Source organism: Pseudopipra pipra, chromosome W (genome assembly GCF_036250125.1).
Source record: "Pseudopipra pipra isolate bDixPip1 chromosome W, bDixPip1.hap1, whole genome shotgun sequence".
NCBI lineage: Eukaryota > Metazoa > Chordata > Aves > Passeriformes > Pipridae > Pseudopipra > Pseudopipra pipra.
This window is the reverse complement of record NC_087580.1, coordinates 4,408,602-4,421,655: the sequence shown is the minus strand read 5'-3', so window position 1 is coordinate 4,421,655 and position 13,054 is coordinate 4,408,602. Positions and strand designations below refer to the sequence as shown.

At 47.9% G+C, this 13,054-nt stretch overlaps 2 protein-coding genes across 3 annotated transcripts in view; both read left to right on the top strand.

Annotated features, from left to right (window-relative positions):
• Nucleotides 1-13,054, top strand: part of LOC135404424 (class I histocompatibility antigen, F10 alpha chain-like) — a 538,949-nt gene that overhangs the window by 99,892 nt on the left and 426,003 nt on the right. The gene's annotated exons all lie outside the window — the stretch shown is intronic.
• On the top strand, nucleotides 1,597-6,124 carry LOC135405990 (ubiquitin carboxyl-terminal hydrolase 42-like; the record flags this gene model as incomplete). The annotated part of the gene is made up of 11 exons (XM_064640502.1): nucleotides 1,597-1,774; nucleotides 2,355-2,464; nucleotides 3,048-3,248; nucleotides 3,635-3,742; nucleotides 3,818-3,920; nucleotides 4,047-4,114; nucleotides 4,275-4,345; nucleotides 4,894-4,976; nucleotides 5,286-5,397; nucleotides 5,731-5,871; nucleotides 6,080-6,124. Coding segments are annotated over exons 2-11 (957 nt in total), but the record flags the coding sequence as incomplete, so codon positions are not given.

The following is a 13,054-nucleotide window of genomic DNA, read 5'->3' as shown; positions in this document are numbered from 1 at the left end:
TTTTCCTGGCATCAATGGATAGAGACAGTTCTGTCCCTGCTGCACTTGGCCTATGTTGTTTTGGGCTTGTTGGAAATCATAAAACTTTTCTAATTTTTTTAGTGTTCCTAATTAACTTTTTGATTAGTTGTTTTTAACACACATCATAGGCGGTGCGTTCAGCCTTAAATCAACTTTAGCCAGCATGGAGTAAAAATTGTCATAAGCTCCTTTGGGAGAACACAGCCTGGGAAAAGTACGAAAACTGTAAGTTTTGTTGAAGTTAACCCTGTTATGCTTCAGTGGAGAAAGCCTGTCAGAGAAAGATGTCCTGTTGAAAGAGGAGATCTGGAACACAAGATTTATGGAGTACAAGGACTTTCTGCAGAAACCAGCAGCTAAAGAAGAAGACTAACAAAGGCTCAGCATTTGTGTCAGAAAATCCCTAGGGGAGGGAAAATATACAAAAAAGATTAAAGATACGAAGTTATTACAGTAGAAAGGGAGAAATTAATAACCAATCCCACATAGAATACTAATTAATGAAAGGGAGTGAGTGATGTAATTTGGAAGCAATGAACATTAATTTCTTTGTTTGCCAAATCTGTATCAATAGGTGAAAAGCGATGTCTTGCTGTCAGTACGGAGGCAGGATTTTTGTCAGCCACATGCACACGCAGGGCTGCAAATAAAAGTAATCCCTTGCTTTCTAACACTAAAAAGCCAATTTGTTAGAGGGTCCTATTTATCCCGACAGTTTCAGAGGTGTTTAGCAACAGGCAGTCCTCTGGACACCTGGTGTAACCTCTGCTCAGCAGGCAGATAGTGTTTCTCATGCGCCAAGGATGCAGCTGGTTGTTATTTAACAACACTTGACCTGGCTGGTTTGGCCCCTGCCTGGAATGGGGCATCAAGTTTTACTCAGTTCTTCTCAGGACAGGTGGTTTCACTCCTGCCCAGCTCAGCACAGTTCATATGGCTCCTGCTCCACTCCGAGGTGTTTCTTCTTTTAGACTTCGGGCATCCAGCTCGGGCATTACTTTGCTTGCCCTCACCATCCAGAGTGGGAGTCTGGCTAAAGCTGCGGCTGATCAAAACCTGACCAACCCTAGCGGCAGGAGTAAATGTGAAGCTGCTAAAAAGCCATCCCGGAACGTTTTCAGAGCTTGAGGACAAGACAGCAGCTGGGCGGGGGCCAGCAGCCAGCCAAGGTCCTCCCAGCGCAGCCTCTGAAGGGTTCCTTTGGCAGTCCCAGTTCAGGGTCAGCCCATGGTTGTACCCTGGGGGCAGATGAAATTAATTGGAAATGAACCCATAAGAGTCCAGGTGCTTTGCTAAGAGTCTCCCTGATAGGAGTGGCAGTGAAACCCTCAGCGTCTTGGGGGCCAGAAAAGCTGTGACCTGGCTCAGTTACAGCCCTGAGCAGGCTTTTACTCCTCAGGCCGTGTGGCTCAGGGAAGGTGTGGGAGCTCTGTCAGAGGATGACGAGCCCTTTGCCACCAGCACGGGGGGAGGTCCAGTGGCTTCCACCTGGCGGACGTGCCATGTGGGTTCCTGTGCCCAGGAACCATGTGGTTCCATGTGGTTCCATGGGGTTCCATGTGACCCCATGTCACAAAGGGGCAGAGATGTGGCACCCATCCGGTATCCTGAGGAGCGCGCCAACGAAAATCAGTTGGACAGAGTTGGCCTTCGGGATAACTCAGCTCCTTCCTTTGCTACTTGTGTGCCTGCCTTTTTTGGATGGTTTATTGTTTACTGACCATTTCTCCTCAACTTTCCTCCTCTTTCAAAGGTAATGCTTTGACTTTTGGCCCAGATCATAGAGCAGGGTATATGGGATAAAAGTATAGGCTGATTTATACCTTCCTAGCTGTAGGCTGAGCTGTTACAACTTTTAGAGGCTGGCCAGGTATGACCTAGGCTAGAATTCCAGTTTGCTGATTCTTGGTTTTTTTTCCATAGCCTAGGATAGGTAAGCAGGGAGGTGACTGTAGTCTGAGGGGATGGGCTCAGCCCACCTTGATTGCTGTGGGAGGGAGGGAGGCAGAAAAAGGAGAGCAGCAAAGGCAGCAGTTAAAGTAGTGGCTGAAAGACGGTCACTCCTAGGAGGTGGGAAAGCCAGAGGGCTCTGTTGCTGAAGCAGTGTCAGGAGAGCAGCAGGGCCTCTTCAGAGAAGGTAACGTCCATTGGAGCATTTCAAAAGGGCCTTTGAACCCGCTGTGAGTTGGTGCCCCGCGCCTGATCATAAGGGCGTGAGCTGCAGCTCAGCAGCAGTTACGAGCACCACTGAAAGACTTGGTGGGGGATGCCGTTCTGCGTTTATTTAGAGTTTTGATACTTTCGGTGAGCTACAGTAATTTCTTTGCAACTAGGTGACGGGATTGGTGCTGTTCTCTTTCTGGAGAGAAAGACATCCTTGGTCATCTAAAGCATTGCACTCTCTTCCTGAGAGAGGCAATGGCCACAGCAGGGAACGACTCCTGTGAGTAATAGCTTCACCAGCAGCTTTGGACTTTGTGAACTGCCACAGACAACTGACATGGCTGGGGGTCAAATCCCAGAATGATGTGCTCACAACCTAGAGTGATCTCTGGGGTGTTTCCTGAGAGCAGTCAAACTGACCCCCGTGTTTACAATTAGACCCAGGAAAACACCTTTTGTCGCTCCTCTGACACTAGGTATAAGACTTTGAAAGCTGCCATTGCTCGTAGAGAGGTCTGCCATCCTTTGGGTTACCTTCCGTGCTCAGTATTTCCTTGTTTTCAACAAGTTACAATCAGGAAAAGGGATGGCTTCACTGATAATCCAGTCTAGAACTCTACTGAGAAAGGAAGGTAGCCTGCGGCCCAGAAACCAGATTGTGGGTTTGTTGGACTCTCAGCAACGTAAACAGGGGAATGGATTTTTCCAAAACAGTAAATTTAAATGGCACTGTTTAAGCTTCCCCTGATGTTGTTGGGTTGGCAGTTGAAGCAGATGGTCCTGAGTGCTCCTGTAGAGACCTCACTGTTTAAATATGCCTTTGTGGCTCATTTCATCTCTTTTCAAATGGAATTTCCCTGCAGTCATTGCCGAGGGAATGACTCCGCCACAAAGGATCCTCTTTCCCCCCGAGAAGATTTGCATGGTCTGGCAGCAAAGACAGAGTGCTGGAGCAGGACTCCTCAATGTGGGCAACACGTGCTTCCTTAATGCTGTCCTGCAATGCCTGACATACACCCCGCCGCTGGCCAACTATCTGCTCTCCCGGGAGCACAGCCAGGCCTGTGAGTACTCTTAGGGACATCTCCCTGTGAATCTGTTCATCAAATCCCAAGGATTCCCAGAACCTGAAATTTGATTTAGGAGAAAAGCAGCCCTTTGTCAGCCCCAGAACTTGTGTTCTTTGTACACTCAGGAGCCACCTGTCCTGTCCAGCTGTCTTATTCTTCATGAAGGCACATCTTTCTAGCTCTGGGTCTCTATTCCTGCAAGTTAAAACCTCAGTTTAGCATTCCTCTGAAGAACATTTTCTATGCACTAAAACGTCCCCTGCTTGCTGAAACACTGGGAGGAGTGGCATATTGCACTGGAGTGGGAGTGGAAGGAGAGGAGTATTCCACCACTAGGGATATTTTGCTAACCAGAGGACCTTCTCTCCCTCCCTCCTCAGGTCGCCAACAAGGCTTCTGCATGATGTGCATCATGGAAGCGCATGTTAACAAGGTCCTGCGTTCAGTCAGTGCCATCCTGCCTTTGGCTGTTCTCAGGGGTTTCAGATGTATGTGATTTCAGGTTCTTTGACAGGTTTTCTTCCCTTCCTGTAGGAGACAACTACTAACTTCCTGTTTCTTAGTCATAGGAGAACATTTTCAGCTTGGCAGGGAGGAAGATGCCCATGACTTCTTATGCTGTACTGTCAATGCCATGCAGAGAGCTTGTCTGAGTGCAAGCAACGAGTAAGCACAAGCAAGTTACCTTTACAAAGTTCTGAGCCCTTTGGACTCCTTGATGTGGCCTCATCAAGGAAAACCTACAGCCGGGGCTTGGAGGAAGTAATGCTCTGTCTTACGACTTGTTTCCAGCTTGGACATATCATCTCAATCTACTACCATTGTCCATCAAATATTTGGAGGCTTTCTGAGATCCAGAGGTATGTTTCTACAACAGCTGCTCTCCTTGGCACTGCCTGTGCCCTTCTGTCTGCCTGTGCCCAACAGCTGGCCCTGGGACTAGCAGGACAGGTACAATGAGCACAAAGCAGTACCATCGTTCAGCTCACCATTGCTCGGCATTTTGATTTTTCCTTCCAGTCATCTGCTTCAGCTGCAAAGCCATTTCTGATTCCTATGAGGCCTTCCTGGATGTCCCCTTGGATATCAAAGTAAGAGGTTTTGCAGTTGTGCTTCAAGACATGGCAAGGCTTTTCAGAGTCCACACATTTGTCCTGAAAGCATATACTGTGAACACAAGAGGTCTTGGTCGTGGATGGGAAGGGGAAGGGATGTTGTCCTCCTGCAGAGCCCATGGCACTGGTCTCTCTGTAGGTGCTGGCTTGAAGCTGGACAAGCACCCATTATGCGCTCTGCACCCTTGACATAGCCTCCTCCTTCTTTCCTTTGCCCTCCTTCAACACCTGTCTGGCTTCCAGGCTGATGGGTTGGATTGTTTTCACTACTGATGACCCTACATAACATCAGTAGTTCAATGGCAGGTGATACAGAGAGGGAGCTCTTGATTGCCCCTGAGAACCTCTGGGACAGGGGAAATGTTCAGCACCACACTCTCTTTCTGGCTCCTTCTGGATACAGCTTGCAGATTCATGGCGGGTCTCCTCAGCATCAGCTACAGGGGTTTTCTTGTCAGCTCCTGGAAAATGTTTGGGCCAGGGCATTTGCTGTAGCTCAGTGCACCGATTTCTCAATTCTTCAGGCAGCCTCATCCCTCACTGCAGCTCTGGAGGACTTTGTAACACCGGAGCACCTGGATGGGGAAAACTGCTTTAAATGTAGCAAGTAAGATGATTACTAACAACATATTAACACGAGACTCTGTGTGAGGGGGCTACAAGTCATTGAGCAGAAGTCATCTTCTCGTGGAAGTTTACTGCACACTGATGAGACACAGTTTTGTTTGTCTGGTTTTTTGGGGGAGGGGGGTTGGGGTTTTTTCTTTGTTTGTTTGTTTGTTTGTTTGTTTGTTTTAAATATGGCACCGAATTGCCTTAAAATAGCATAAGGATGCAGGAGACAAGAAAGGTTGTCTGACTGCCTTGGTGGAAGATAGGGTGCATTTCAGCGCTGTGCTCTGTGCTTGGTTTCAAGGTGTGAGAAGAATGTTGCCGCCACTAAGAGGTTCACTGTCCACTGTGCACCCAAGGTTCTCACTGTGTGTCTGAAGAGGTTTGACTGCTTCACTGGTGGCAAGATCAGCAAGGTGTGTACACTATTGGTGTGCAGCTTTCTCTTCAAGAAGCAGATTTCCTAAAGCAGTATGCTTGTCACAAGCTGCTTGTGTTGGGTTTTTTGGGGTCCCTTCTGGGGAGTGGAAAGTTCCTGTGGGAAGACAGGCAAGCACTGTGCTCTGATAGGGCTGCTTTGACTGAGAAGGGTTTCCTGCCACCCAAACGATGTTATGTTGCTTTATGGAAAACCAAGTGCTCATGAGCCCCAGAGATGTATTGATACCCCTGGACTGGCCCCTGCCCTTGGTAGGCTATTTCATGTCACAGACCAGGGTCATTTCTGAGCCCTCTTGGTCTCTCCATAGGTTGTAGAGTATCCGGAGTACTTGGATCTTCGCCCATACATGTCTCAGGCAGATGGAGAAGCACTCCTCTACTCCTTATATGCTGTCCTGGTGCACAGTGGTGTCAGCTGTCATGGAGGACACTATTTCTGCTACACAAAGGTAAAAGAGCAACTTCCTTCCCAATGGGGAAAAATGTGTGCTGGGGAAGATAAACTTTCTTGTCAGTGTTACTGACAGCCAAAGTTTTGGGGCAGAAGGCCTCCTTAGTGGCTGGACTGCATTTGTTTTGACATGCTCTCGGTTTGGCAGTTTCCTACCTGTGTTTTTGGAGAGAAACCATGGAGAGATCCTTGCCTTTTTTTTACAGGCCAGCAATGGATTGTGGTACCGGATGGACGATGAATCTGTGCAGCTCTGTTCCATTGACACAGTTCTCAGGCAGCAAGCCTACCTGCTGTTCTATGCCAGGTAATAACCAGGATTCAAATAGGTTCAGAATACATTTCCTTTGCCTCATTTGCAGTTGTGCTTCTCACCTTCCGGAGTGTTTTTCTCATCAAATGAAATTACTACCTGCATCATTCAGTGCTGTCAAATCTGAACTACTCCGTGTCTGTCCTTTACTGGGCTTCAGGCTGCGGCCCGGATGGAATCTGCTACTTGCCTGGTCTCTGATGTTGACTCTTGTAGATAAGAGGACTTAAAGAGGACCTCCAGGAAAGATGGGGAGGCACCACTTGTCAGGGAATGTAGTGACAGGATGAAGGCTATCAGTTTTCAGCTAACAGAGGGCAGGTTTACACTAGATATTGGGAAGGAATTCTTTGCTGTAAGGGTGCTGAGACACTGGCACAGGTTGCCACAGCATCTGTGGGGGCCCCATCCCTGGAAGTGTTCAAGGCCAGGTTGGACAGGGCTTGGAGAAACCTTGGAATAGTGGAGGGTGTTCCTGCCCACCACAGCGGGGTGGAACAAGATAAAGTTAAAGGTCCCTTGCAACCCAAACAAGTCTGTGAATTCAGGAAATGGAGGTTGTGGGAGGTATAGAGATGAGGTTTTTGTTGGGACAGAGGCAAACTTGGTGGGAAGACCCTAGCTGAGTTTCCCATTAGTGTCCTTGGTTAAGTCTTCTCTCTGTCATAGAAGCCTCTCTGAGAAAATGACTGAACCCCAGAGGAGGTTGCAACAACAGCTCTAAACTGAGATCACTCTTTTGTTTTTCTCCAGATGCTCTGATCTGAGAATTGGAGAAAGGCCTTCTTCCTCACTGGCACCATCACATGCCCCTTCCTTCCTCAGTCAGTGTGTGGCCAGCAGCAAGCAGGCGGGCTCTGTTGGACCACAGGCTCTGACTGGTAGGACTAAGGTAACTTTGGGGTCATGGGTCAGGGCATCAGAGGAAGAGTGGATTTCTTTCTGGGATCTCAGCATTTCTCTTTTGTCCCTCACACACCGCACCTTTCTTCACAGCCACAACGCTGCTCCCTCTCAAAGCATCCCACCTGGATCCATCCCTTTTGTGCGCCTCTGGCCTTTTGGTCTTAGTAGCCCTCCAAAAGAGCCTTTTGGAGGCCCTAAACTGTCCTGTCCCAGAACTTGTAGGGGTTCCCCACTGCTCTGATCCTTTCAGGAGAAAAGGGCAGGAACTCTCCACAGCTCTCTTGGCAGGGCATGAAGGACACTGGCAGGGAGCGGTCCCGCAGCAGATTCCCTCTGTGGGGCAGGGATCTCCGCAGCTGCTCTGGGGACACCACAGACTATGAGGACGCTTCAGAGAGAAGAACTGGTCCTCCAAGTCGTGACCGTGGTCCTAGGGATAGCACAGCTGCAAGGCCTTCCAAGAGGATCTGCCGGTGGGCTCCCGCTCCCAGGGCTGCTCAGGAGCAAACCTTGCTGAGGCAGAGGGAGCCAAGCAGATCTGTGCGGGGAACTTACAACCTTGGCAGCCGGTTTGTGCAGTACACAGACTATGACCGCTCACTGCGGAAGAGAAAGAGGGAGAGAACAAGTCCTGCACGTTGTGACCAAGTCTTAGTGAATACTGCAGTTCCAGGGCCCTCCAAAGCCAGCTCCAAGCAGGCTCTCATGCTCCGGGCTGCTCGGGAGCAAACCCGACAGAGGCAGAGAAAGCAGAGAAGATCAACATGGCGGGGCTGTGATTGCCACAGCCAGTTTGGGCAGCACACAGACTACCGCCCTTCAGAGAAGAAGAGGAGGGTTTCCACGCCCCAGAGATTCACGTCAGACAAGCATTCAGGGCACTCTGGCAATGATGGCGTTGGATTATGGCCCTGGTTCAAGCAGAACGGAAGACTAGCACTGCGTTTATTAGCCAAGGCATCCTTGTTTTCGAGACATTTCTACATTTCTCAGACCTGAGTGAATGATTTATCTAAGTAGATGATAGTTACAATAATATAGAAATATCATTAGAAATATAGAAATATATATAGAAATATAGAATAAATATAGAAATATATATAGAAATATAGAATATATATATAGAAATATATAGAGAAATATAGAATATATATATAGAAATAGATATAGAAATATAGAAATATATACAGAAATATAATATAGAAATATAGAAATAGATATAGAAATATAGAATATATATATAGAAATATATATAGAACTATAGAAATATATATAGAAATATAATATAGAAGTAATATTTTATAATACATTATTACATGTTATATATCTTCAGCAATAGATAGTAATAGTATAATAAATATTATTAAAATAATAAAACAGTAAATACTAAAATACTTTAAGCAGAGTTATTTATTCCACGTTGTAGATAATTATAGCTAGAAACATAGTGCAGTATTTGGAAGCAGTGTTGAAGTAATTATATTAAAGCTTAGAAAACATATATTAAGTAGAGATTGTGCAGCACACAGACTACCGCCCTTCAGAGAAGAAGAGGAGGGTTTCCACGCCCCAGAGATTCACGTCAGACAAGCATTCAGGGCACTCTGGCAATGATGGCGTTGGTTTATGGCCCTGGCTCAAGCAGAACGGAAGACTAGCACTGCGTTTATTAGCCAAGGCATCCTTGTTTTCGACACGCCTTCTCAGACATGAGTGAATGATTTAGCTAAGAAGATGAGAGTTATAATAATATAGAAATATTATTAGAAATATAGACATATATATGGAAATATAGAATATATATAGAGAGAAGTATATATAGAAATATAGAAATATATATAGAAATATCATATAGAAATATAGAGAGAAGTAATACTTTATAATACATTATTACATGTTATATATATTCAGCAATAGATAGTAATGTTATAAGAAATATTATTAAAATAATAAAATAAGAAATACTAAAATACTGTAATCAGAATTATTTATTCCACGTTGTAGACAATTATAGCTACAAACATCTCAGCCTCGGCCATATCAATCAACAGAACTGGTCTACTCTGGCCTCAAATCGGGAGGCCTGGAGACACACCATCTCTAACGCTGCTGTTTCCTTTGAGAACGCACGCAGAATCACTCTTGAGGAGAAAAGACAAGGCAGAAAGAATCATGTCTTGCAGAAGATACCACCTAGGGAGTCTTTCTGCTGTGCCTTTTGCAATCGGATATGTCTATCTCGCATTGGCCTCCTAAGCCACCAGCGTGCTTGTAACAAATGTGGATAGAGCCTTCTGAAATCTTCGTTCGAGAAGCCCAGCCACGATGATGTGTTTAAGACGGGTGTTCCATAATTTAGTGTTCTCACTGAAACCATGCAAATCGTGCGCCACTCGCTCACTTCCCACTCCTCCTTTCCTTCCCACTCCCCCTCCATCCTGAGGCAGGCTGGACGGGACAATTGGAGGCACAAAAGGTAAAGATCGCAGGCTGAGATAAGAACAACTTACTGGAAACGGCAATGAAATAAGAAAACAGTACAGCAACAGAACAGTAACAGAAACAATACTAATAACAGAGTGTACAAGGGAGGCAAATGACTCACACGTGATTGCTCACCAGTTGGTGCCCAACTTTGCCACCACGCACACAACCTGGAAGAGACCCCTTCCCCCATCCTTGACAAAATGAGGAATAACCTCTATGTCCTGGCTGTGCCCCCTCCTGGATACTGCCCAAATTAACACTGTCCTGACCAGAAGCAGGACAATCACCTTCAGGATGTGCAGCACAGCTTTCGGGTCTGCACCGGAGGCTCTGGATCCCTCCATGCCAGGGAGGGGAGACATCAGAGATGAGCAGACTTTGGAAATCCCTCACCTCTCACTCCGGCCCATTTGTTCTCATTTTATGGGATGGAAGAATACATACCCAACTCCTCCCAGTGTCCTTCTCACTGGAAATCCCCTGAGCTTTGATTCCTTTGCTGACATGCTGCTTCCTCTGGGAAAAGCAGCCAGAAAACCCAAGGCCATTGCTTTGAGGGAAGGTCTTTCTTAGAACACTTTTCCTGAAGTGCACCCAGGAAGGCTGGGCTGCAGCAGCACATGGCCCCCATGGCTTTGCTACATCTCATCCAGAACACCTGGAAGCCCTTCTCTCACCATCCAGCCGCTCCCCTGCCCTGTCTTCCCCACCCCACAGGGATGCTGCCGAGGAGTTAACAAACTTCACAGTTCAATCCTGATAGCCCACTGCTGACTGGGATGGGGGGAGACCAGGGGCACTTTTGGCCCCCATCAGCACCAGCTCTTGGGACAGCCAGGCTCTCTCCTGACATGTGGGCTCATCTCTGCAGCTTTGCTGTCCTCCACAGGGCGTTTGCTGAACAAAATCATCTTCTAGAAAAGATATATGACACCAGCCCAGGGGTCAGCAGCACCACATGAGAGCTTGGCAAGATGCCCTGAGGACAGCCAGGCCAGGCAGAGAGAGGTGGAAGGACCACAGGGGCTCTCTGAAGCAGCCACATTGTACAACAGAGACAATGAGGCTAAATAAACACTGGGCTGAAAGATGATAGTGCTCTTACAAGGGAAATTTACAGCTGCTGTACAGGCCTGGGGCTCTTGCTGGAAAGCTTCAGTCTCTGGGCTCCTGGTGCCCAAAGGCATTGCAGATAACTCCTTCTCAAGCAATGGCAGGGAGCAGGGTGGAGAAGTCAAGGATGAGGCAGATCAGAAAGACTGGGGCAGCACAAAGAGATCTACAAGGGAGAGAGACAGCATCTGAAAGGCACTCCTTGCTGACCTAGGAGCTGGTGCCGTGGGCTCTACAACTGCTGCCTGCAGTCAGCTTGGAAGCTCTGGCAGTTTTAACAGGAGGTTTGTCTGCAAACAAGATGCAGAGACGTTAGGATGATGGATGCGGGTATATTCCTGACCTAGGCTCTCCAGAGGGAGATTCGCTGTCTCCTCATGGGCCATAGAGGCTTTTAATATGGGATGAACTTCACTTGGTCTCCCCAAGCTCATGTCCAACCTGTTCCATGGCCTCTGACTGCGATCTGCTGTCCACCTAGCTTCATCCCCCCTCACAACCCTGGGGACTCCTTGGAGATGAAGGGCTGCTGTGCCAGCACCTACTGCTCCAGGAAGGGAGTGCAAGGGGAAGATGCTACAGTCGCAGGGGCAAAGAAGGTTCATTTTGCCATGGGATCCCAGGAGGTCACCATGCACATCGTCAATGGGGTCTGAAAAAAGAAAACTTACAGATGTTGAGGCAGCTGAGCTCATCAAGCACATGTAGAAAAGCTCCTGATTTCAGTATGGCTGGCTCTTTTGAAATGCCCCAGGAAGGAAGATTTGGTCTCAGGCATCATCAGCCCCATTGGCCAGTCTAGACAGAACTGCCTGGACTTGAATCACAAGTTTGTGGATAAGAGATTTAGCTTCATTTAGCTAGAAATGGGATATCTCTCTCCAGTGAGCCAGCTGCTTGCCATTCCGTTAGTCCCTGACCACAAGCAGCCCTGAATCTGTGATCTCTCCCCCTCCAGTTTCTCAGAGTCCCTGGGTAACCCTGAAAGCACTGCTTCAGGATCAGGTTCTGCAAGAGGCCTTCCAAAAAGCAGCTAGGGGATTAGGTGAGGGGAAGAACCAGAAAATCGCACACATTCTTCCCTGGATTCGTGAAAGACAATAAGAAAGAAATACAAGACCCCCAAAAGCAAGTCCACTTGATGGGAGCGGCAGGGGAGCATCTCTGGTTCAGTAGGGATACGACGCACTCAACTGCAGCTTGCAGACAAGAATCCTGAAACATTCCAGTAGCCAAGATTGCCACCTGATCCCAAGGTCCCCTGTCCTCTGCCCCATGCATTTCCACGGGACCAAAGCCCCTATGCACAGCAAAAGGAAAGTATGGGAATGTACACACATGGTAACTTGCTCCTGGCCTTTTCAGCCTATGGAGGAAGACAACTTCCCTCATTAGAAAATGAAGCAGGTCTGAGCTGGACTTTCTCAAAACACTCTAAAGCCAGAGGCAGGTTTCTCCCACAAGCGACAGCAAAGTCCTCCTCCTGCCCATGTTGTTTGGGAAATGGCACAAGAACCAGGAGAATCCCAGAGAGATTCACACCTTCAGAGACACCAGTGAGTGCAGCCCCTCCTGACATCATCTGGGCAGAAGCCTCCAGCCCTTGGGATGACTTTGCCTCCTAACAGAGGTGCCAGAGCATCTGATCTGGATTTACCAGGCCTGCCTTAGTACCATGCCACAATAATTGTCGCAGCATCCCAGCCTTTCCTTGCTCGAGCCAGTCTGTTTATAGGTTGTTTGGATCTCCACCTCCACATTGCAGGGGGATTGAACACCACTGATCACATCCACTTCTACCTCTGACCTGAAGGGAGAGGAAGATTTCCCCGTTTGCTGTTGTGGCAAGTGGCGCCTCTCTGCAAGAGATTTCATCTCCTGCTCGGGGCCCCTCTGCACTGGCCAGGCTCACTCCATGCTGCTGGACCTCTCCCAGCCCCTCTAAGCAGGGCTCCGGTCAAGTCTTCGTAACAACTCCCCATTCCTCAGAATAGCTTGGCACTCCTGTAGCACTTTGGGTGGGGAATGCCAAACTCACACCAACGAATGGCTCTGTCCAATCACCTGAGGAGTAGCAGGTACCACCCAGTGTGGAGGTCAGCGCTTGAATAAAGACCTCCCCAACTTTTCTGGGTGCAGCTGGTAAGGCGATTTTGTTATAAAAGTAGCGGGGCAACTGAACTGCTTAAAGGGAGGAACAAAAGGGCACAAAAAGCACTGCGCAAAATGGCTCCAGCCTTAAATAACGTGGGTAAGGAAGGCACTGGAACAGAAGATGGGGTTTAGGCGGAGCATGCAAATTACAACCAATCCTAGGAGATAGGGGCTGAACATAACCCTATACGGTACTGCGTCAAGTATC